This window comes from Choloepus didactylus, chromosome 27 (genome assembly GCF_015220235.1).
Source record: "Choloepus didactylus isolate mChoDid1 chromosome 27, mChoDid1.pri, whole genome shotgun sequence".
Taxonomy (NCBI): Eukaryota; Metazoa; Chordata; class Mammalia; order Pilosa; family Megalonychidae; genus Choloepus; species Choloepus didactylus.
This window is the reverse complement of record NC_051333.1, coordinates 9,941,240-9,964,667: the sequence shown is the minus strand read 5'-3', so window position 1 is coordinate 9,964,667 and position 23,428 is coordinate 9,941,240. Positions and strand designations below refer to the sequence as shown.

At 54.7% G+C, this 23,428-nt stretch overlaps 2 protein-coding genes across 12 annotated transcripts in view; one reads left to right on the top strand and one right to left on the bottom strand.

Annotated features, from left to right (window-relative positions):
• Positions 1-14,329, bottom strand: part of STRN4 (striatin 4) — a 27,721-nt gene extending 13,392 nt beyond the window's left edge. Inside the window, 7 exon segments of the mRNA XM_037818998.1 lie at positions 897-1,038; positions 2,892-3,089; positions 4,957-5,035; positions 6,378-6,451; positions 7,107-7,210; positions 14,070-14,126; positions 14,128-14,329. Of these exon segments, the coding sequence (XP_037674926.1) occupies positions 897-1,038; positions 2,892-3,089; positions 4,957-5,035; positions 6,378-6,451; positions 7,107-7,210; positions 14,070-14,126; positions 14,128-14,166 (693 nt within the window). The 5' untranslated portion in view covers positions 14,167-14,329.
• LOC119521036 (fukutin related protein) lies at positions 13,997-23,428 on the top strand. 11 transcript variants are annotated; one of them, XM_037819010.1, is made up of 4 exons: positions 14,535-14,788; positions 15,182-15,214; positions 15,613-15,674; positions 20,213-23,428. In XM_037819010.1, the coding sequence occupies exon 4, from the start codon at positions 20,251-20,253 to the stop codon at positions 21,736-21,738; it is 1,488 nt and encodes a 495-aa protein (XP_037674938.1). In that variant the 5' UTR covers positions 14,535-14,788; positions 15,182-15,214; positions 15,613-15,674; positions 20,213-20,250; the 3' UTR covers positions 21,739-23,428. The 11 variants fall into 11 exon arrangements, with proteins under 11 accessions (XP_037674932.1, XP_037674938.1, XP_037674935.1 ...); XM_037819007.1 differs by having other exon boundaries at positions 15,146-15,214; XM_037819006.1 differs by having other exon boundaries at positions 14,536-14,788; positions 15,577-15,674.

Genomic DNA, 23,428 nt, shown 5'->3' with positions numbered 1-23,428 from the left:
AGGAGAGCCCAGGAGGCCATCTCCCATGAGCCCTCCTCCCCGAGCCTGTCCCATGGCCTGTGACTGCCTGCAAGCTCCTCCGTGTCAAGGGCCAGACCTGCTTCCACATCCTTGCTGCCAGCTCAGAGCCTGGCCCACAAAGGTCCAAATTAATGCCTGAGGACAGCGTCATGGCAACAGCACAGGCCCAGTGGCCCTGGCAGGGAAGCAGCGAGGATGAGGTGGGTAGGACACGCTGGACAAGTGATGGTGGCCAAACCACAAGGCCAAGCTGAGATCTGGTCTTTCAGACTGGGCTGCATCCCAATGTCAAGGGCAGATGGGACATCCGCGTCCTGCTGAGCCCCCACCAGGCCGAGCCCAGGCCCAGCCATCCTCATTCACGTCCAGGGTATTTACGGAGAACACTCTGCAGGGTGCTGGGGATGGAGCCGCAATCAGGCCCACAGAGCTCCTGCCTCAGGGAGCTCACATCTACCGGGGCACACAGAGACAGAAAACAGGCGTATCAACAAATCTAGAAGGCCAACTGTGGTCAGACCTCCAGAAGCAGAGGCTGTGAGAGTGGCTCGCGTGGGGCTGACCATGGTGGGGAAGTTCAGGAAAGGCCTCTCTGGAACCTGAGAGTTGAAGAAAAGGGTGGAAATAACCAACAGGAGCGCCAGCAGGAGAGGAGAAGCCCTGACGGGGAAGCCCTGGCCCCCGTGACACTAAAACAAGGGCTTGGTGAGCAAAGGAGAGCAGGCCGCACTCGGCGCAGGCCACGGAGGCAGCCCTGCAGACCCCAGCCAGCTGCTCTGCTGCTGCTGCACCACGTGGAGCGAGCTCCTGGGTCAGGGAGCGGAGGGAGTGGAGAGAGGGAAGGGGGCACAGCGTCCCTTAGCTCCCAAGCTCACCTTCACACGCTGTTTCTTGTGCTGCACGCCGTCCAGCTCGTCATCCTCGTCGCTGTCCTCGTCCTCACAGCTCTGCAGGAAGGGGATCTGCTCCAGCACCGAGCCACCCAAGCGCTCTTTGCCATCCTTGCCTGCCGCGTTCCTGCCCACGACAGGGGGCAGAGGGGCATTAGTCCTGCCAGGTGACAAAGCCCAGATGGGAAGGGGCTGAGGCTTGGTGGCCAGAGCCTGCACCCAGAGTGGCTGAGCCCAACCCACACCCCAGAGCAGCCTAGACTCTGCCCACACACAGGGCCCTGAGCCTGCTCTGCCCCACAGACCCTCATTCCAACGCAAGCCTTCATTAAGATCGCAGACTGGGCCCCCACTCCTTGCTGAGCAGCTACCCAAGTTCTGAAGGACTAGCTCCAACCCTGAGCTAATGTCTCCCACATGTGCTGAGTCAGCAGGAAAGCTGAACAGAACGTGGCACTGACTCAGCAGGACCTGTTCCATGGCCTGGTCAAAGTGCCAGAGTGGGTCAGGAAAGTGGCAGGAAACCGGCCAGGAGGGGAGGGCAACCAGCCACTCTAAAGGCACATGGACACCACCAGCCAGCCTGAGCAGGAAAGAGCAGGGCAATCCACACCCCAGTCCTGAGGGGCTCTCCCGGGGACAACGGCGCTCCTACTTCAACCTCCTGGACTGCTGCTAATGCCTCCTAACTTGATGACACATTTTAGCAAAGGGGGCATTTGCCACACCTGACTCCAGGGTAGAAAGTACGGTGGAATTCAAACTTCAGATAAATGCAAACCGCCTCCTTTGTGCTACCAAGCTGGCGCTCTAAAGAGTTCCTGTCAACTGCCCAGGTGCAGTTACCACTCGACGGAAGGGTCTCAGCACTCATCCTCCTGTCTGCCAGGCTGCCCATCCTGGCACTCACTGCTCTGCCCACCCCCTGCCCGTCCTCTCTCCCAGCAGCATCAGCGCAGCCAGTCACTCCCTGATCCTGAGAACAGGATGTGCTTTGCTCCCAGGATGCTGTTCTGCCCACCGTTCCTCCCACAAAACGGACTGTGTCAGCTCGGTCCCTTCGCTGGTGCGGCCTCTTCCTCCCCTCTCCAGCCCTTCAAGTGCTTAGCCCTCAGATCTCTTCTCTGCTCCATCTTCACTCTCTCCATGACTGCACATGGTCCTGCAGCTTTCAAAAAACACCCATATGCTGGAGAACGAGAGGTCACTTTAGCAGACCAGTGCCTCTCTGGCACTCAGCATCTCTGTCTGGAATTCCAACAGGCCCCTTGAACTTTCCATGTCCAAAGTGAGCATCCCGAGCCTCCACAACTTTCTTCCCCATCTTGGTAAATGCTGCTCTCAGGGGCTCAGACCAAACTCTGGAGTCAGGCTTCTTCCTTTTCTTCCCCTGGTCCTCTAACCAGTGTCCACTCTCCCTGACAAACAATGCCAATCTGACCACTCCTCACCCTCCACTGCTCTCACCCACCATCTCTCTCCCGGGCTCCTGACAGCTCTCCCTGCCTCCACTCTTGCCCCCATAGCCTCTCCTTCTCAAAGCAGACTGAGAGCATCAGGTCACACCACAACCCCGCTCAAAACCAGACTTCCCTCCCCCCTTACGACAGACTCCAGGGTCCTTATCGTGGCCTGGGGCCCTGCTCGATCTGACCCAAGATGTCAGCCTCTCACTGGAGACCACAGCCTCCACATGGTGCTCCCCTCGGCCACACAGGCCTTTCTGAACCTCCTCAGAGCCGAAGGAGAGTGGCCGGCAGGAGGTGAGGCATGGTGTGTACTGACACAATGGTCTCAGAACAGAATCCTGGGATCCCAGCAACGAAGGGAGAGAGGCTTCTGGAATAAAAGAGCCCACAATATACTCCAGGAGAAGAGGCCACCAGAGCACCTGGGAACACCTGCTGACTCTTTTCTGACCTAGCCTTCATCAGGAGGGAGGAGGAACAAAGGAAGGGCCCACGGCACCCAAGGGCTCACCTCTTGATCTGCTCCTCAATCTGCTTCACCAGTAGCGACTCGCCCCCGCTGAGGACCCCGGGGCCTGGTGTGGCCCTGGGGCCCCCTTCATTGGGCTCCATGGCCCCGTTGAGCTCCAGCGAGCGGCCTAGGAGGGAGCGCACGCGCTTGGACCGCATGTCCAGGATGGTGTCCGTATAGCCCACCTCTTCCAGGTACCTGGGGAGGCAGGACCAATATGGGTCAGATGCCCCGGGGGGGACCACAGGAACCAATGCAAATTGGGCCAGGGCTTTGGAGGGCAACCTTAGAGCACATACCAACATTTTAAGTCAGCCTATGGCCTTGACCCAGGAGTTTCACTTGCGAGACTAATTCCAGGAGAAGCCCTTGCATACATGCACAACGCTGTCATGCAAGGAAGCTTCTGTGATGTTGGAGGAGCCAAACAGACATCGCCTCAATGCCCACCAATAGGGCCTGTCTAGGCAAAAGACTACAAAGCAAGTCACTGATGGCAGTACTAGACAGAAAATAAATGAGGCAGTGTGCGAGTGAAAGACGGCCAGGATAAATGGTTTAATGAAAATAGTAAGTTCTATGTTTTGCATGATTCGAGGTTTGGTTAAAAAAAAGGGTGTACAATGTACACACTGCACACAAACACACACATTTATATTATGTTCCCAAAAGGCCTAGAAAGAAATATACTGAACTTAATAGCAGTGACCTCCAGAGAAGGTGATTAGGGATTTAAAAGGAATTTTTGCAACCTACTTCTCTTACTTTTTCATATGAAGATTTATAACTTTTCCAAGTAAAAAAAGTTTAAGTCAGCTGGGAGTGGTCTAAAAGAGGGGAGGGAAGGGGAGGGAGAAAAACATATGGGACCTGTGCTTCAGAAGATGTGAAACACTGTCCCTTGCTGGTCCCCCCACCCCCCCACCTGGCTCCTTCACTGGGAAGCTGTTCCTGCTCCCCCAGCCCCTTTGAGCACCCTGGCTGTGCCGCTCACACGCACCTGTCTTCATTTGCTTGTCTCTTAACTGTATCTGAGTATGTCTGAGGCCCCTATCTCCCCAGGCAGGGAAGCAGAATGGTGCAGAGCTTGGGCTCTGGGGTGGGACTGCTTGAGTTCAAATCTCAGACTCTCCACTTACTAAGTGACTTTTACAAACATATAACCTCTCTGCACCACAGCATTTGGATGGGGGAAACTGAGGCTAAATGTAGTAGGGACACCACAAGGGGGTGAGGAATCAAGGTGTATAAAATGTGCAGGGCACACAGTCCGTACTTGGTAAGTGTTGCACATTATTATTATTATTATCATATTGCTTTACTGCTTGCACACATTTTAAGCTAACAGTTACACTTCTAGATATTTAGTTTAAGGAACTCAAGGAAACACACAAATAGCTTCCTGATGTTGGCCACACTGTCTGTAACACTAAAAATTAAAAATAACTTCAATGAAATTCACCAGGGATTGCCGTCAGAAAGTTACTGTTATCCATATGACAGACTATTATACAGCTATTAAAACGATGCAACATAATTTAGACAGAAAGATGCTCAGGCTTAGAAAAAGCAACACACCATAGAACAGTGTGAAGGTAAACCCTTGCTTTTATAAAACACACACACGCACACGAGATTGACAGTGTATTTGTCAAAATGTTTATAGGTAATGAAATTCCTTGGATGATGGAATTATGAGTGATTTCCTGTGTTTCCCTACAGCACACAAATCTCTTTACTAATAAAAAATAATTTAACATTATCCGTAAAAAAAATGCCCGAGGCATTAAAAGCTCCCCAAGCACAAAAGGGTAGCTTTCTAAGAGTGAAGGTCCCTGGGTTTGTCTCGTGCAGAGTCCTCCTTCCCTCGGGCAGGGACCCCCATTTCTCTCTCCCCAGGCAGGGGGCCACCCACAGGGTGACAGGCCATCCCAGCAGTGGCCAGCTGGGACCCTGATACTATAGTGCCCTCATTGGGGACAGGAAGGACTGTGGCATCTGGAGGTTTATCTCCTGGGCCAAATGAGCCACTTCCCTATCCGCCCCCACAGCCCTGCACACTCACTGTCGGAGAAGCTGCCGCCCCTCCTTCCACACCAGCGGGCTGTTCTCCAGGGTGACTGATTCCACAGGGCCATTGGAGACTGAGAGGGAAGAGAAAGGAGGCAAGTGTCTCATCAGGGCCGACCATGTCCCCATCATCTCCCTCACCCCTGGGACCCGAATCAGTCACTGTCATGGGGTCTCGTGGAGTCCACTTCCTGACAGTGCTTGAACCCTGCTTGCTGCCCTCCATTCTCACACCTTTCTTGAAGCTCTTCATCTCTTGTCTCCTGACTGGTCCATTTGGGACCACCCCCCAAGAGCTATCTTTAAACTCAGATCAGTTTTGTTATTTTTCTGCATAAAAAGCTGTCCAGGTTCTAAGAGAAGTGGCCAACCTGGGTTCCAGTCTGACTGCCACTTTCCAGCTGTGAGAGCCTGAGTGGATCCGTTTACTTACCTGAGCCTCCCTTTCCCCCTCTGAGAAATAAAGTTAATCCTAGCAGCATCTACCTCCTGGGATTGTTGTGAGCATTAAATCAGATAATTCATTTATTTAACTCAACAAAATATTTCTTGAGCACCTACTATGTGCCCAGCTGGGTACCTGGGCTGTATCAATACTAGGAACTCGACCTTACACTGCAGGGGGAGCCAGGCACTGTTCTAATAGATAATAATCACTCCCTGCTCAGCTCCTGTTTGGAGCAGACTTTAAGGGCTTTGTAAGTTCGCCTCAGCCCAAGTTCTACCATTACCCTGCCCACCCCCAGCTCTGGTGCTTACACCATGTGTCCCGGTTGTGCTGAATGTCCCCTGTTCTCTAGTAGGCCACAGGACCTCACATCTCTCTGCTTCCCTATGCACTTTGACCCTCTACCTGGAATATCATCCCTCATTTCCCTGCTGGGAAACTGATTCTTCTATCAAGGAGCTTAAACTGTGAGGGACTATAAGGCAGGGGCCATGTCTATCTTGCCGCCAGCCACGTCCCTGATCTCTGACACAAAGCAGCAGCCCACAAACATTTTCTGATGAATGACTGAATGAATATATGAAAGCCCAGTTTAAACACTGCCTCTCCCATGAAGTCTTCACTCACTTCCTAAGTGTTCCGCAGCCCCCTGTAAAGAGCCCTGTCTCAGGCTCCACACAGAGGGATGCACTCGTCTGTCTGTGTGTCTATGCCTATTTCCAGGGGAACGGCAGGCAGGAGTGGCTTTCTTCACCCCTCTCCCATCCCCGCAGGGCCCAGTCCAGTCCCTGGCACAAGACAACCTGGGGGGGGGGGTACTAGGAATGACATTCCTCCCCAGTCCCCAGGGCCTATTCTGCTTTCTACAGGGGCAAGGGAAGAAAGAGGCACCCGCCTTCACACTTCTCCATGATGTTCAGCTATGGTGGGCGGGGGTGGGCATGCGGGGAGGATCACAGAGAGGGTACCTTGTTCTGATAGATCAGATTTCTTCTCCCCTTGGTTCAGATCTGTCCCAAACTTTAGTTTATGATATTTGGCCCTGAAAGAGCAAACGATTAACATGTAGAAGACAAAGGAGAGTAGACGGAGCCAGAACTCACCTCAAGAAACCCAAATCCCAGGGCCTCCACTATAATCTACCACGGAAACCTCGGAGGCTGAGCTGTACCCACCCCTCACCCCCTCACAGCCTGGCCAGGAAGTGGGCCCTGGTGGAGAAACAATAGGGGGCACTGTGGTTAAGAACCCACACTTGGGAGTCAGGCAGACTGGGTTTTTATCCTGGCTCTGTGACTCTGAAGAAGTCAGTCATCCTCTTGATGCTTCAGATCCTTATCGGAAATAGGACTATAATACCAGTTGCATTAGGCTATTGGAAGGGATAAGTGAGACAATGAATACAAGGCCTTTTGCACAGGGTCTGGCACACAGCGGGCCACCACTATCACTGATATCGTTACTGGTGTCTATCCTGAGCCTACCTACGGCAACGCCCAGGGACCCACATCTCATCCCACCCCCATCCCCAGAAATCACACCTTACGAGAAGATGGGAGGAGAAAAATTGATCCCAACTCTCCCATCCTAGAAGCCGAGCAGAGCACTGGAAGGGAGCATGGACTAACAGCCCCCAACCCTCCTGTTTGGAGCGGACTTCTCAGAAGGCAGGACCAGGTTGGGGCAGGTGGGCTTACCTCTCCTGCTTCAGCGCATATTCTAACATCTTGATCCGCCGTACCAGGTCAGTCTTTAGATTCTCTTGCCCCTTCCTTTCTCCCTGGAGGAACGCCACCTGGGCCTGGGAGGGAGGAAACGGGGAGAATGGAGAGAGAGAGAAGGGACCAGGAGGACGCAGCCAGGTACAATCAGTTCCTGCCCCTACCCTCCCAGTGAAGTGCAGCAGCCACTTCCTCAGGTGCTGAGACCCTAGGCCAGGGTTCAGGGGAGCAAGGAGAGGGATGCTGGGATCTGTTTCCAGGGTCCCCTGCCATGTCACCCATAATGAAAGACCCCTAAGATTAAAATGGGGTTAGTGTGAATCTAACTTGGTCACTGGTCTTTGAGGAGAAGTTGGGTCAGGGATGAAGGTGGGGAGGGAAGGAGGGACCGACAGCTGTGGACCCCCCCCTCCCCCAACCCCAGGTAGGTGTGGTCCCTAAGGTTGCTGATGGAGGTGGTGTCCCACTAGTCCCACCGGAGCATGTCTCTGGGAGGCATAGGAAGCTACTGCTGGAGCTTAGGGACAAGAGTGGGTGGCGCAGCTCAGTTCCTGCTCCAATGCAAAAGCTTTGCGGCCCAACCCCCACTACAGGGAGCGACAGACCCACTGACATCTGCCCAGGCTGTGAGGGAGACGTGCCAGAGACAGGACCAGGGCTCTTGCCAACCACTTCACTCCACCAGCTGGCTTGGGCAGCCCCTGTCTGCTCTGATCTGTCAACAGGTCATTTGGAGACACTGGGCCAACTGCCTGCCTTCGAGGCAGGATCCTGGCCCCTGACCATGTCCAGACAGCCCTTCTCCCAGAGCCCTGAGTGCAGAGCTCATCCCTGGCTTCTCCCCAAATGCACCACTGTTCCAGTCCAGGGTCCCGGCTTGGCCACTTACTTGCTATATCATCTTGGGGAAGCCACCAACCTCTGAACCTTTGATTCCTCCTCTAGAAAACGAGGCTCAAGAAAGCACCGGCCCCTGAGGGCTCTTGGGAGGGTCCCAATGAGACCCTCGTGTGTTAGGCTCGTCTCAGCCCAAGGCCTAGCCCAGAATAGGGACTAGTAACCGCCAGCTCCTCCCTGCTTATTAGTTTTATTCTCCAGTCTATTTTTCGGCAACTTTAAAATGGGCCCAGTTCTTTACGGGAGCTAGGATCCCTCTGAGACCCAAGAACAATTAAGAAGGGAAGTCTGTTGATTAACAGGCCTCCTGTCCCCAAGGGCAGCTGCATCTTCCTGGAGCCAAGCTCACTGCACCTCACCCGCCTGCTGAAGAACTTCAACAGGTCCACCGAAGCCTCCAGGCCAGCCCTGGCTCATTCTCAAAGCCTAGCTCCAGAATGTCTCCTCCAGGCAACCCCCTCGGATGCCACCCACTGCCGTCCCTCCCATGGCCCCACGTCCTTGGAGCTTAGCACAGCCCTGGGCTTGCAGTCCTACTGTCACCTCTGTCCTCTCCCTCAGATAAGTACAGCCTAAGTGACATCGAGCACTGACTAGGGATGGCAAAACTGAAGAGTCACACACTGCCTTCGCAAAGAGCAAACTGGCAATGTCTATAAAAATGGTAACTACACCTTCCTTTTGTCCCAGCACTTGCCCTTGTAGAAATCTATCCTTTGGGCATACTGCAACAGTACAGCCACCTAGATGTTCAAAGATGTTCACTGCAACGCACTTTGTAATGGCAAGAAAGCTAGAAGGAACCTAAATGTCCACCAATAGGAGGCCAAACAAACATTTTCTCTGTAAAATGAAAAACTAGGCAGTCCTTTTAAAAATGACATATAACCATACGTGACAAAACAGGAAGATCACTAACACATATTCCGAAGTGAAAAAATACAAAGTTCAGAGTAGTAAGAATACCCTTCCTCTTGAATAAATAAAAGTTAATGCATGTGCATCAATGTATGACAAAGGTATCACTCGTTCATTTATTTTTCCACAATTATTTATTAAGCATCAACTATGTGTCAGGTGCTACTGTAGCCCTGAGGACATGAGACAGAACAAGAACAAGCTTATATTCTAGCAGGTGTGGGACAAACAACACACAAAAATAGATGTCACCAGGTATGCCAGGGAAAAGAAACTTCACCTGGTCACTGAGGCCATGGGCTATTTTCCCCCTCAGGACACTTTTTTTTTTTTTTTACACTTTACACTTTAAATCAGCTGGTGAAGGCTGGACAGCCAGACCTTCACATGGTCAACATCTCTGAAGTCTGAATTTCTGACCTTTGTGTATCTTTTCAGTCACACAAATCTACTCTGTTTCTGAGTCATTTCAGAAGGCAGGAGGAGAGGTGAAGAAAAGGTAAGTGGCCAAACACAAGCCTCAGGCCACCTCCCCACCATCCTCCCTGCTCTTCCGGGATTCCACTGGTGTTCTGTTTCCAAGCAGCAGGCCAGCTGGTTGAGGACCTACATTTCTTCACTGTTTTACACTGTTCAGAGATTGCCTACCACGTCCGGCACCAAGTGAGGCATGGGGGTATCACAGGTTCTTGCCCCCAAGGAGCTCTGTCTCCTGAGCAAGGACACCTAACAAGCTGTGACAAGGACCATGACAGGAGAGCAGAGGAGATTATGGGAGGAGGCACATGCCACTCACTTTGGGAGTTAAGGAAGGTTTTCCCAAAGGAAGTGACAGCTCCTGAAGGCTGGGTAGAAGTATGCCAGGGGAGATGAAGTGCACCACTGGCAAAGCAAAGAGACCACAGAGTTGTGTGGCAGCCTTAAGGGATTCTACACAGGTCGGTATGGTGGGATCACAATGTATAGAAGAGTTAGCAAGGACAGTTAGAGAAGCCAGAGGTCCAACAACAGATCACAGACCACATTAATGAGTTTGAAATTTTTCCTAAGAGCACAGGGAAAGCCATGGAAGGGTTTCAAGCCAAGGAGAGATGCAATCAGATTTTTTAACTAGGGCAGTCCCAGCTATGACGTGCAGAACCGATGGCTGGGGACCAAAGCTTAAAGCCAGTGAGACCAGTCATCGGATGAAGTCACAGGAATTCAAAGGAGAAATGACAGTGGCCCGGACTAGGCTTGGGGTGGGGGTGGCAAGTGGATTTCAAATAAGGAGGGACAACTGACAAGACATGGTGATCAAATGTCACAATGAGGTGACACCTGAGGAAAAAGTGGAATCAGGAATCACTCCACTGCCACCACCCACCAAAAAAGAATCACACCCAGCGCTCCCACTTGCCACCATCTCCCAGCCACCATCTCATGCCCTTATCTCCCTTCTCCTAGTTGCAATACAAGGATTTCACCCCGCCTGCTCTGTTGGCCCCTCTCCAGTTCCTCTGGCAGAAGGGGAGAAAGAGAACCATCAGCGTCTCAGGGGAAGTTCTGCCGGCCAGTCCCTCCCACCACTCACATGACAGTAGCCACCGCTGCCTGATGTGGGGGCGCTGTGGAGGACTGGCAGGTTTTCTATTCACCACATCCACCCCCAGACTGCCAGAACACATGCACCCCCAGAACCATTCCACGACCTCATTCTGCTCCCTCTCCTCCAGCTCTTCCCTCTCTACAGCACCTAAAAGGCTTCCCAAGGAACCCAAGCATCTCAGCCTGCTCCAGCGGCTGACGCTTCTGTGTCCCTGCTGCCAACCTTCCTGTCCTAGCCCCAGGGAAGGGTTTCCCTGTACAGTCCCATCTAGCCCTGCATCTCCCACACTCCTCCTGCCCAAGCTCCAGAGGCTCCTGGCAGGAATGAGTCCCCACTGGATCCCTCAGGGCCCCTGTAGGAGGCTAGTAGTGGGGAGGGGCAGCTCTCCACCTTCTCAGCTAGGGCCACGCTCACTGCATCTCCCTGTCTCTGCCCCTGCATGGCATGTCCATCTAAATCCCTTGCTCCAAGAAGTTCCTCCTGTCCTCAAAGAACTTCCCTTCTCAGAAGTGTCACAGAAAGTGGGCAGAGACACAAAATCGAGAACTCAACTGTGCAGAAACTTGGACAGTTCTCTGTAGTTTCTAACTTCCAGTTAGCCTGGAAGTTCCTGAAAGACAGAAACCTTGTCACTTACTTGTGGGAATCCACCTCCCTCAGCAAATTCCTGCTTAGTACCAGCCTCCATCGACAACACCTCCCTGCTCCCAATTCTGGGGGCCTCCTGGCAGACCCTCATGAGACACTGCCTTTTCTGCCATTCAGCCCACATTTACTGGGCACTGAGTGCACAGCAGGCCCTGGCTAGGAACAGCCTGATTCAATGATGCCAAGAAGTTACTCGCGTCACAGCAAGTCAGAAAAACTTGACACTGTCTGAGCCTCAAAGGCACTCACAGAAGTCACACCTTGGTAAGTGATCAGTGCTTTACTAGAGGTGGGTAAAAAAGAGGAGCTGCTGGTGGGAGTGTAAACTAGTGGACGGCAACTTGGGAACTGACCAGTAGTATATAAACACCTCTATTCTCCATCTTTCTTTATTCTCACCCAGGAATATAAGGATATTAGCTGCAGCCGTTCCTGATGGTGAAAAATTGGAAACAACCTACAAGTCCATCAACAAGGGTCAAGTAAACTATTGCAGTGACATTCAACGGAATGGTGGGTAGTTATCAAAAGTAACAAAGAGCTCTCTGTACTGATGTGGAAAGAACACCAAAACACACAAGTACGTGGGAAAAAGTCCCAAAATGATACACACAATATGATCTCATATTAAAAACACACAAATGCACTGAACTACCTTTATAGCAATAACTGTTGGAGAAGAGTTGGTGAGAAGAAAAGGGAAGGAATGAAGGAATGAAAAGGGGACTTTCCCTTTACACACACACACACACACACATATACACACACACACACACTCTCACTACTGAGATGTTTGAATGTTTACTAGCATGTAACAGAACAAAAACACAAGTATGAAGTGAGTGACGCTAGAGCTTAGATGAGGGAGAGCCTAATTGGATGTAACCCAGAAGTTCCTCTCAAACCCCACAAAGGGTCCCTTAGTGAGAGAATAAAACACTCATCTTTTCTCTCGTTAGTCTCCGAGATGAGAAGGTGGCATGGTGGGTGCTGTGGGGTGCACTAGCATGGAGCCCAAGAGCCCGGGATTCAGTCCTGACTCTGCTATGATGGCTCAGGTTACCCTGCGGAGGCTACTGAGCCTCTGTACTGGGTGGCAGAGAGGTATAGGGCAAGGGTTCCAAGTCCAGAAACCAGCTCTGCCACTTACTAGCTATGATTCTAGATATACAATGTACCCTCTGAAAGCATTAGTTTCCTCTTCTGGTTATTAAAAATAAGGGAGGGAAGGAGATAAAATCACTTATCCTCCCAGAATGTAAAACGCTTAAATGCTGACATGTCTCTAAAGTGCTTACCACAGTGCCTGGCACAAAACAAGTGCTACCATTACTGTCTACCTCGCTGGGTGTTGAGAAGATCCGATGAGATGTAAGCTGGGGGAGAGCTTTGGAAATAGAGCGTGGGACACGAAAGTGTGGAGTGCTTTATTCTTCTCCTGCCCCAGCCCCAAGCCTCAGCTTCCACACCGCTAAGAACCAGGTGTGGGTGGGAGAATTGTGGGATACACTGTGATAACCCTGAATACGGAGAGGAGGCTCTCTTTATTTATCCCGTGGACAAAATTCTAATCAGTTATTTATTTGGGTCCCCACCTCAGCTAGATAGGGAAAATCAAATCAGCAAGGGCTATGAGAAGCAGGTCCAGAAGACTTCTGCCGGTAATACCCCAGCCCAGGGACCCTCAGACTCCTCTTGCCCCATCCCTGAACCCCATCAAATCCTCTCATCTCTGATCCCTAGGCTCCTTTGGAGTCTCTGCAAATGGACCCCACACTCCTCAATCCTCAAGGTCATGCAACACAGCTCAAGTCCTCAGACTCTTCTCTACATCACCCCAGGGGCACATCCTTCTCCCAAGATACTCCATTAACCATGGAGTCCCTTTCCCAGAAAGGTCCACAGACATCTCATCTCCCCCAGAAAGTCCTTCTTAGATGCCCTCCCCTCACTGTTGCTTTTCCCAAATTCCTCCTCATTGTCCCTGTCCCAGATCCCCTCCTCTCCGGTGGGCACACCCCTTCCTGCACTCCAGCTCAGGGTCCTCCACCTGACACCCTTCACACACCTCCCACCTCACCGCCATCTCCCCTACCCCCAAACTAGAGTCTCTGCTTGCAAACTCTTCCCCACAGGCTCCTGGGGTGCGTCCTCTGCCCTGGCCAGACTTCCAATCTCAGGGACCCTTCTCCACACTCTGTGGCCAAACATGCCAGGGCTCCCCAAAGTTTCCTCCCGGTAGGAGAGAACACACACACTTCCTTCCTGGGACCCCTCGGAAGTCCTCCCACAGCTCTCAGTTTCCCCCGTCTAAACACTTCGAAGCACACCGCATCCAGGCTCTGTGACTTCCCCCTCCCGGTTCCCCGCTGCGACTCCCCTCCCCTCGGCGGGTCCCAAGGTCCGCTCGGCAGCCCCCCTCTCACCCCAACCCGGACCCATCGGGCTCCATCTCAGATCCTCGGCTGGTCGGGGAGGGCGGGGGGGAGTCTGTCGCACTCTTTTGCTCACTCCCAGGCAAGACCCCGCAGGTCTTTCCCCGACCTCTCCGACTCCCCTCGTGATCCTTTCCTGAGTCCTCTTAGGTTCCCCTCCCGTCAGGACCCTCCGCGGGGTCCACTGCTCACCTCCGGCGCCCTCCCACCCCCTTCTCTCGGCCGGTCCTGGTAGGTCTCGCGCGCCCCCCGTCCCCCCACCCCGCCGCCGGGTCCCCTCGGGACTCTCCTCGTACTGCCCCCCACTCCCTCTCCGAGCCGGTCGCCTGTCCCCTCCCGCCCCCCCGGCTTCGGTCCCGGCGGCCATTGCTCCAAGATGGCGGCGGCGGCGGCGGCGGGTGAGGCCGGGCCGGGGCCGGGGAGGGGGGTCGGGGGTCCCGGGGCGACACTCACCTGCAACTCGGCGCGCTCGGCCTCCCAGCGGGCCTTCTCGGCTTCGAAGCGCGCCCAACTCGTGCTGTGTAAAGTGCAGGATCCCGGGCAGGCTCATGGGCTCCGGTCCCGCCGTGGGCCCGGGGCTGCCGCCCGCCGCCGCCGCCCGCCATCCCTTACCTGCCGGGCCGGGCCCTGGGGCAGGGGCAGAGGCCGTGGGTCGTTCCAGTCGGTCCGGGACCCGCGCCAGAGCCGAGCGGGCGGCAGGAGGAGGCGGCGGCGGCGACACGAGGGGCGGCCGCTCGTTCTCCTCCATCATGGGGGCCCCGGGGCCGTGCCCGCGCGCCCGCTGTGCCTCGCGCGCCTGCGCGGCCGCGCCACCCCCCCCCCGCGGCGCGCGCCCGGCGGGGTGGTCGGCAGCGAGCAGAGGCCGGGCGCGAGCCTCGCCCACCCGAGTGGGCCCCGGGGGCGCGCTCGGGGAGGGGGGAGCAGGGCGGGGCGGGGCGGGGCGGGGGCGCGCGCCCCGAGGAAGGCAAACGGGACCCAAGTCTTGGAGCAGCGGGACATTGGGAGGGGCCGCTGGCCGCCCCCTTCTCCTACTTGGCCCCAAGGAAAGATTCTTACCCTCTTCCGACCCAAATACCACTCCCGTTGACAATCACTTCGACTCTTGGAGAGAAAGGGACGACCACCAGGGGTGGTTTCAGCTTTGGCCCCATCCTCTCTGATTCCTGGCCCAGGTCGGTTGCCATAGTAATCCTTCCCCAGCCTAGACTCCCCCCCCCCTTTCACCTTTGTGGTTATGGAGCCGCACACCTCTCCTGTCCCTGCACCCGGAGGAGGTTGCTAAGGTAACCTAAGTCCCTGGCGGGTCCTTTTACTCCTGCCAACACTGATCATTATGGCAACCCTCCTCACCTAGCCCTCAGGTAGAAAGGACCCCAGCCCCAAATAAACTGCTCACCCAGAAGCATCTCTTCCCCCCCCAGCACCTCCCCCATAGCCCAGTCTGTTGGCATTACTATGGTAACCATCATCCCCCCCACTTTCCATACTGGGAGGCCCATGGGCCAAGCCAACCAGGTGTTTTTATTTAGAGGAGATGCTCTGAAGAACAGTTACTATGGTTACAGGGCCTGGACCATTTCCAGCGAGGTGAGAAACGGGCAAGGCCAAGTCCCCTGGTTACACTGGTAGTGGGGGAGGGGCAGCCCCCTTTCAGGGATCCTAGGAGCCAGGCCCACCGAGGTAGGGGACATTTAGGATTGTCTCTCTGGGTGGAGTGTGTCTAGGGAAGGCGTTGGCATGGTAACAGCTTCCCTGCCTTCCAGCCCCACCTTTCTGGATACATTCATGGTGAGGGGGTGCATTACAGGTTGTTTTGTTACTGACATCCTACCCATCCCACTGTACCCTCTTCCTGAGACCCTCCAGGTGGTGCCTGAGCTTATGGGGTTTCCAGAGAAAGGATTTCCTGACCCTCTAGTCAACTCTTGTAGGTAAAATGAAGCTGTGCTCTATTCTGCAGATTGGCTGATTTGGGATTTTCGGGTTCTTCCCACAGCAGTGCAGCTGAACTGGGCAGGAACTGTCCCCCTGGAGTCCCCCCAGCCAGGAACCTAGGAGGTAAGAAGTCCCTCAGTGTCACCAGCACTCCCTTTCCTCATCCCCAAAGGCTTTCCTACACACCTTTTACTTTCTCTACCCCATACAGTCCCATTCTGCAGATGCAGCATCTGAGGCTCAGGCCTGGTGAACCCAGTCCCGAAGCAAGTCTGCATCCACTTACATTGCTTTGTGGGGGAACAGAGAGACAGATGTCTCAGCTTAACTGTCCTTTCCTTCCCTGACTGCCTTTTCTAAAGCAAACCCCCAGTTTTTCTCTGTCACAGACCTCTGCAGGTTTCCTGCCCTATCTGTAGTTGCGTGTGTGGTTTTTGTCTGTCTTCTTAACCTCCTTCGCTCTGTGTCCCCAGAACACAGCATCTGGCACTGGGGGTACTTAAAAAATATCTGTTTGTGGAGTTCATGAGTTGAATTAATTAATTAATGTGCCACATCCAGCTTTGAAAGCACTTGTTAGGTTAGGGCTGGGAAAGGCACACTGAAGGTGGACTGAGGGCAGGGCTATTTGAGTGGACCCAGGAGAGACAGTGGAGTTTATTGGTTTAAGTCACAGACTCTGGAGCCAGCCTCTTTGGGTCAAATCCTGGCTTCACTACTTCCTAGCTGTGTGACCTTAGTCAAGTGACACAACCTCTCTGTGCCTTGGTTTCCTCATCTTCAAATATGATCATAATTGAGGATTAAACAGGTCAATATGTGTGAAGTGCTTAGAAGAGGGTCTGGCACATTGTGAGCTGTTGGAATTGTTGATGCTATCATCATCCTGTTTCAGGAAAATGTAGAACATTCAGACTTAAAAAATCATCATTTTATCCACTCAGCTGCACTGAAGGGATTTTTAGTCCTTATATGTGGGGACGCCAAGAACAGCCTCGTCAGGGAGCTTGAGGACTTCCTTTGTCCTCTTGGTCCCCTCACACCCTCGTCAGTGGTGACACCTCTTTCTCTGGGTGTCTCACCTGCTGGAGTCTGAGCACTTGGTTTAGATCCCGCTGGGTGACTCCTGGCCCAGAAGCAGCCAGATGGAGCATGGCAAGAGCCACAGGTTCTGGTCCCTGCATCCTTTCCTGTCTCTCAGCCACAGGCTCTCCATTGTAACAATTCAAGACCCTCATTCATTCAACCCACATTTATTGAGCACCTGCTGTGTGCCAGTTACTGAATGCTGTGCTGGGGAGACGTCAGGAAATAAAACAGGTAAAACAGATCCCCACCTTCAGTGGGGACTCAGACAGTAAACAAAATAAATAAGTAAAACCTAAGTACTAGGGGAAAACCTAAGTACCAGGGGGAAAAAATGAAATGAAGAGATGGGGGACAGGGAGTATGTGGGTGATACGGAAATACATTTTTAAAAAGGGCTGCCAAAGCGAAGGACTCCCCGGACAGGTAACATTTTGGCAGAAACCTGAAGGGTGTGAGGGAGGCGCCATGTGGATACCTGGGGGGGGGGAGCAGGTGGATACCTGGGGGGAGAGCATTCCAGGGAAAGGGGACAGGGGACGGGGAGGGCTGTGGCAGGAGTGACCTGGTTGTGTCTGGAGAATGACGATCGGTGAGGTGTGGCACGAGGCCAGGGCAGAGAGGGGACAGGGCAGAGTGTGCCAGGCCTTGTGGGCCACAGTGAGGACTTTGCTTGTCCCTCGAGTGAGGTGTGAGCTGCAGGTTTGAGCAGAGGAGGGACAGGGCCTAACTCAGGTTTTAACAAGATCCCTGTGGGTGCAGAGCAGGGAGCAGACTGCAGGGGATCAGGACAGAAGCAGGATGATGTTCTCTAGCTGTGACCTTCAAAGATATGAAAATTCTAAAACTGTCTGAGGGTCTGACCTTCTGGGCTTTTAACCACCTAAATGGTAAGACTCTAAGACCCTGAAGTTTCTCTGGTTCCAAAGGTTCCTTCCCCCACAACATGAAGTCCACGAGGGCTGGGATGTGGGCTGCTCTCCTTGTGTGTCCACAGCTGTCTCCCTGGAGTCCAGATCAGTGTCTAGCATGTTGCTGGAGTTCAATAAACATGTGTTGAAGAGAGGAAGGAAAGAAAATGAGACCGATTTAAGGTCCAGAAAGCAATGCCAAGGTTCTTTTTTTTTTTAATATTCATTTTATTGAGATATATTCACATCGCACACAGTCATACAGAACAAATCATACATGCGATTGCTCACAGTACCATTACATAGTTGTACATTCATCACCAAAATCAATCCCCGACACCTTCATTAGCACACACACAAAAATAACAAGAATAATAATTAAAGTGAAAAAGAGCAACTAAAGTAAAAAAAGAACACTGGGCGCCCTTGTCTGTTTGTTTCCTTCCCTCACCTTTCCATTCATCCATCCACAAACTAGACAAATGGGAGTGTGATCCCCATGGCCCCCCCAATCCCCCCTCATAAGCCACATTTTTATACAATTGTCTTCGAGATTCATGGGTTCTGGGTTGTAGTTTGATAATTTCAGGTATCCACCACCAGCTACCCCAACTCATTAGAACCTAAAAAGGGTTGTCTATATTGTGCGTAAGAGTGCCCTCCAGAGTGACCTCTCGGCTCGTTTTGGAATCTCTCTGCCACTGAAGCTTATTTCATTTCCTTTCACATCCCCCTTTTGGTCAAGATGTTCTCCATCCCACGATGCCAGGTCTACATTCCTCCCCGGGAGTCATATTCCACGTTGCCAGGGAGATTCACTAACCTGGGTGTCTGATCCCATGTAGGGTGGAGGGCAGTGATTTCACCTTTCAAGTTAATGCCAAGGTTCTAAAGATTAGAAAATCACTCTTTTAAGTGTGACTTGGATTCTCAAGTGCCACCTGAGTTGGGTCAAGGAAGGGCAAGGAGAACTGGGGTGGGCAGGGGATGGGAGGGCATTTCTGGTGGGATTGAGAGCGAGAGGAGGCAGGAAGACCAGAAGTGGGCCCCAGACGCATGGCGATGCGGGCAGTTTGGTTCCAGGGACCCAAGTGGGTGCTGGGACAGAGCTGCCATGGCTTTAGACGTGGCCATCATTTTTCCACGAAGTACAGTCTCAATGCCATGTGCTGGGGACCCGGCGGTGACTGAGACAGCCCGCTCCTGGGGCTCACAGTGCAGTGGGGGTGACAGACCCATCCCCTGACAGCGACTACCCAGGGTGGGCAGGGCAGGGCTGGTGGAGCCAGGGGCAACCTCTGAGCGGAAGCCTAAAGCCTCAGGAGGAATTTTCCAGGAGGAGGATGGGAAGAAGGAGGCGGATGAGAGGAGACTTCTCTATACAGAGGGAACCGAATCTGCAAAGGCTGAGAAACAAGACATATCTGCAGGAAAGAAAAGCCCAGGGAGGCTGAGGGGGGCCTGGCAGGAGAGGAGGCTGGAGTGGAGGGTGGGCTGTTGGAAGAAGCTGAAACTTTCTTCCAGGGCACATGTAGGATCTAAGCAGGGGAGAGACAGCTCAGGCTGGTACTTCAGGAAGACCCTTTGGTGGCCATAAGGAGGGTGACCGTGAGGGGACAGGACCAGGGCAGAAGGTCAGGGGAAGGCTGGTGAGGAACTGGGGGAGCCAGGGTGAGGGGAGCTGTGGGAATGGGGAGGAAGGGTCAGATGATTTGAGGACATACAAAGATTTGGTGATTGGTTGGGTCTCAGGGAGGGGCAGAGACCAGTAAAAATCCTTCTTGTCGAATTTTTTGAGTATCTATAGGGAATATAGAGTTACATCCCCTGCCCTGGGGGACCAGCCAGATCTCCAAGCCACCGTGGGATGGGAAGACAGCGCCCTCTGGGGTCATTTGGGAGTGGATGTCCTGAGGCCGACAGCCTCTTTTGATGATGCCCACTCCCACTTTTTGTTTTCTTCTTCCCTTCAATTAGCTGCCAGCATTTTTTAATCCGGAGAGTTATGATTAAAATGTTGCGTTTCTGGATTTTCTTGCAAAACTAAAATGCTCTGGCTGACCCTCAGGAAAAACACGACCCGAGAATTTGAGGAAGTGAGATGGAGGCAGCAGGGTGGGCTTGGCTAAAGCTCACGGTTGTAGCATGTAGCCAGGGTATGGGAGGGAAGGGAGAAAGAGATCTGGGGTGGCTTCCTGAAGGAGGGAATGGTAGAAAGGAAGGAAGCTGAGCTTGGGGTGAATCTGAATAGGCAAAAGGTGGAAATGAAGGAGGAAGAAGAGAAGGTGAAAACAAATCTTGTTGAGCACGCACTGCACACCTGCTTCTGTGCCAGGTGGTTCTGGGGACCAAGCAGAGACTGACAGAGACAGGCCAGGGTCTTGTCCTCAGTCCAGGGAGGGACACAGATCTGTCCCCACACAATGGTGAACTGGAGTGATCTGGCTGGGCTGAGGACATCCAGGGAGCTGAAGGAGCCCAGAGGGAGGCATAACCCAGTCAGGAAAGTCAGGGCAGGCTTCCTGGAGGAGAGGAAGTCAAAGGTGGAACCAAGTAAGTAAAAGGGGGGAAACTGAGAAGAGGTGGGGAGAGAAGGGCCAGGCTTGGGTTGAGAGAGGCTCTGACAACCAGCTCCAGTCTCCCCTTTCATTTCCCTCTTCCCAGGATGCCCAGAGGCCCCCCTAGGGCCTGAGTTCGGCCCCATGCGGCTCACCCGCTGTCAGGCTGCCTTGGCAGCCGCCATCACCCTCAACCTTCTGGTCCTCTTCTATGTCTCGTGGCTGCAGCACCAGCCCAGGAACTCCCGGGCCCGGGGTCCCCGCCGTGGGTCTGCCGCCGGCCCCCGCGTCACTGTCTTGGTGCGGGAGTTCGAGGCCTTTGACAACGCTGTGCCCGAGCTGGTGGACTCCTTCCTGCAGCAGGACCCAGCCCAGCCGGTAGTGGTGGCGGCGGACACGCTCCCCTACCCGCCCCTGGCCCTGCCCCGCATCCCCAACGTTCGCCTGGCGCTGCTCCAGCCCGCCCTGGACCGGCCCGCCGCTGCCGCGCGCCCCGAGACCTACGTGGCCACCGAGTTCGTGGCCCTGGTGCCCGACGGGGCCAGGGCCGAGGCCCCGGGCCAGCTGGAGCACATGGTGGAGGCGCTCCAGGCGGGAGGCGCACGCCTGGTGGCCGCCCCCGTCGCCACGGCCAATCCTGCCCGGTGCCTGGCCCTGAACGTCAGCCTACGGGAGTGGACGGCCCGCTACAGCTCCGCTCCCGCCGCCTCCCGCTGCGACGCCCTGGACGGGGACGCTGTGGTGCTCCTGCGCGCCCGCGACCTCTTCAACCTCTCGGCGCCCCTGGCCCGGCCGGTGGGCACCAGCCTCTTCCTCCAGACGGCCCGGCGCGGCTGGGCGGTGCAACTGCTGGAGCCGCCCTTCGCGCCCGCGCGCCAGCCCCCGCTGGCCTCGGCCCACGCGCGCTGGAAAGCGGAGCGCGAGGCGCGGGCGCGAAGAGCCGCGGTGCTGCGGGCGCTGGGCATCCGCCTGGTGAGCTGGGAGGGCGGGCGGCTCGAGTGGTTCGGCTGCAGCAAGGAGACCACGCGATGCTTTGGCACCGTGGTGGGCGACACGCCCGCCTACCTCTACGAGGAGCGCTGGACGCCCCCGTGCTGCCTGCGCGCGCTGCGGGAGACTGCCCGCTATGTGGTCGGCGTGCTGGAGGCGGCCGGCGTGCGCTACTGGCTGGAGGGCGGCTCGCTGCTGGGGGCTGCCCGCCACGGGGACATCATCCCGTGGGACTACGACGTGGACCTGGGCATCTACCTGGAGGACGTGGGCAACTGCGAGCAGCTGCGGGGGGCCGAGGCGGGCTCAGTGGTGGACGAGCGCGGCTTCGTGTGGGAGAAGGCGGTGGAGGGCGACTTCTTCCGCGTGCAGTACAGCGAGAGCAACCACCTGCACGTGGACCTGTGGCCCTTCTACCCCCGCAACGGCGTCATGACCAAGGACACGTGGCTGGACCACCGGCAGGACGTCGAGTTCCCCGAGCACTTCCTGCAGCCTCTCGTGCCCCTGCCCTTTGCCGGCTTCGTGGCCCAGGCGCCTAACAACTACCGCCGCTTCCTGGAGCTCAAGTTTGGCCCCGGGGTCATCGAGAACCCTGAGTACCCCAACCCGGCCCTCCTGAGCTTGGCAGGAGGCGGCTGACACCCTGACGCCCGCGGTGGAGTCGGGGGGAATATTTGCGCACGGGAAGCTATACTTTGTCTTTGGGAATCTGCTGTCTAGGTAGAGAAACTTTATTTGATGTGGGGGTGGGGAGGGGAGGGGAGGGAGCGGAGAATGAAACTGACCGAGAAGGAAATGCAGACATTAAAGAGGAAGAACGAGAGAGAGCAGACTGGCTCCGCAGGAGGAGAAGACCAGGTCAAGGATGTGAAAGCAGCACCCGGAGTCTCAAATGGAGAGGTCTGGCCACCCCCAACCCGTGGGTGATGGATGCCTGTGGGGACATCCTTCTTCCACCCAGTAGTTGGGGGTGCCGCCGGCATTTGGGGAACCGGGTCAGGGGTGCCAAGGCGTCCAGGGCCCGGCACAGTTCCGCACATCAAAGTTGTGCCAGGCCCAAGATGCCAAGGAGCCCTGGGTCAGGAGCCCGGAGTAATAAATAATTCCGCCCTTGGGTTTTGGGAAGAATGTACATCCTGAGGCCGGGCTGCCAGGATTCAGATGCTCTCTGCCACTCGCTAGTTAGGTAGGCTGTATTTTCTCTGTGCCTCGGTTTCCTCCAGGATTCTCTGCGCGCTCTCGGAGTCTCGGACACGAGCCCCCAAGACCCGTGGCCGCTGGGATAGTTTTGGCCACTAGAGGGCGCCCCCGCCCCGCTCCTGGTGGCCGCCGGGTATCCGGAGCCCGAGGTCTCTCTCAGCCCCTGCGGGAGGCGGGGCAGCGACGACCTTCGTCCCTCCTTCCTCGGTGGAAAGCGGAATGCGACCTGCTTCCCTCCTCAGAGAGCCCTGTGAGCTGCATGCCGCTCTTAACCCCATCTTGCAGAGGGGGGAGCAGGCTTAGTGCGGGGTTACCTCCCAGGGGTGCCGCTGTGCTTAGGAGCCGGCTCCACTCCTTGCTGACTGTTAACCTCCAAATTTCAATGGTGCACGGGCGAGGCGGGGTCCACGATAGTTACAGCTCACGTGTACTGAATGCTTACTGTGCAGCAGGCATCGTCCTCTGCTTTACACGGATTCTTGAATTATCCCTCACCTCCGACCGGCTAGATGCTACTTCCATTTTACAGATGAGGAAACTGAGGCCAGAATGGTGAAGTCGCCTGCCCAAGGTCAGGAGCTTTGAAAGTGGCCACACTCAACTTATCCGCCGTGCCCCTCATAATGGGACCGGGGAAGAGCTTTTGGAACAACTCGGTGGATGAAAGTAGTGGCATCTTTCTTTTTGATCATGTACCTAAGAGTAAATACTGTTTGAACATGAACCCTCTAATATGTGTATATTTATTTGTAAATTATATACATGTACTATTATCAGTCTGTGTATTAGTAATAAGGCTTAAATTATTCTGCGTTAAAATAATAATATAATAAATATGAATAGAGGTTTTTCTGCCTCATCCCGACGACTTGTCTGGCATACACCCTGTGTGTGTTTACCTGGCTCTTAAGACCACAGGTCAAAAACACAGGCTCTGAAGTGAGAGGGGCCTGGGTTCAAACCCCATCGCTTCCTCCTGCCCCACCTGGGTCCGCAGGGGTCCAGGATCTCGCGCCTCCGCTTGGCATCTGGGAAAGGGCGGTAATGAGAGCGCCGGCCCCACGGGGGCGCCGTGAGGCACTTAGCTGGGAAGGGCGGGGGAGGCAGCGCTGGAGTTGAATCCTGGCTT

What these genes read in the sequence shown, in the direction of transcription:
- LOC119521036 (XM_037818999.1), top strand. Translation starts at nt 15,072, where the DNA reads ATGGTAACCATCATCCCCCCCACTTTCCATACTGGGAGGCCCATGGGC. An exon ending in TCCAGCGAGGTGAGAAACGG is followed by an intron (nt 15,215 to 15,576) that starts GCAAGGCCAAGT and finishes TCTATTCTGCAG; the next exon opens with ATTGGCTGATTTGGGATTTT. An exon ending in CCCAGCCAGGAACCTAGGAG is followed by an intron (nt 15,675 to 20,212) that starts GTAAGAAGTCCC and finishes CCCTCTTCCCAG; the next exon opens with GATGCCCAGAGGCCCCCCTA.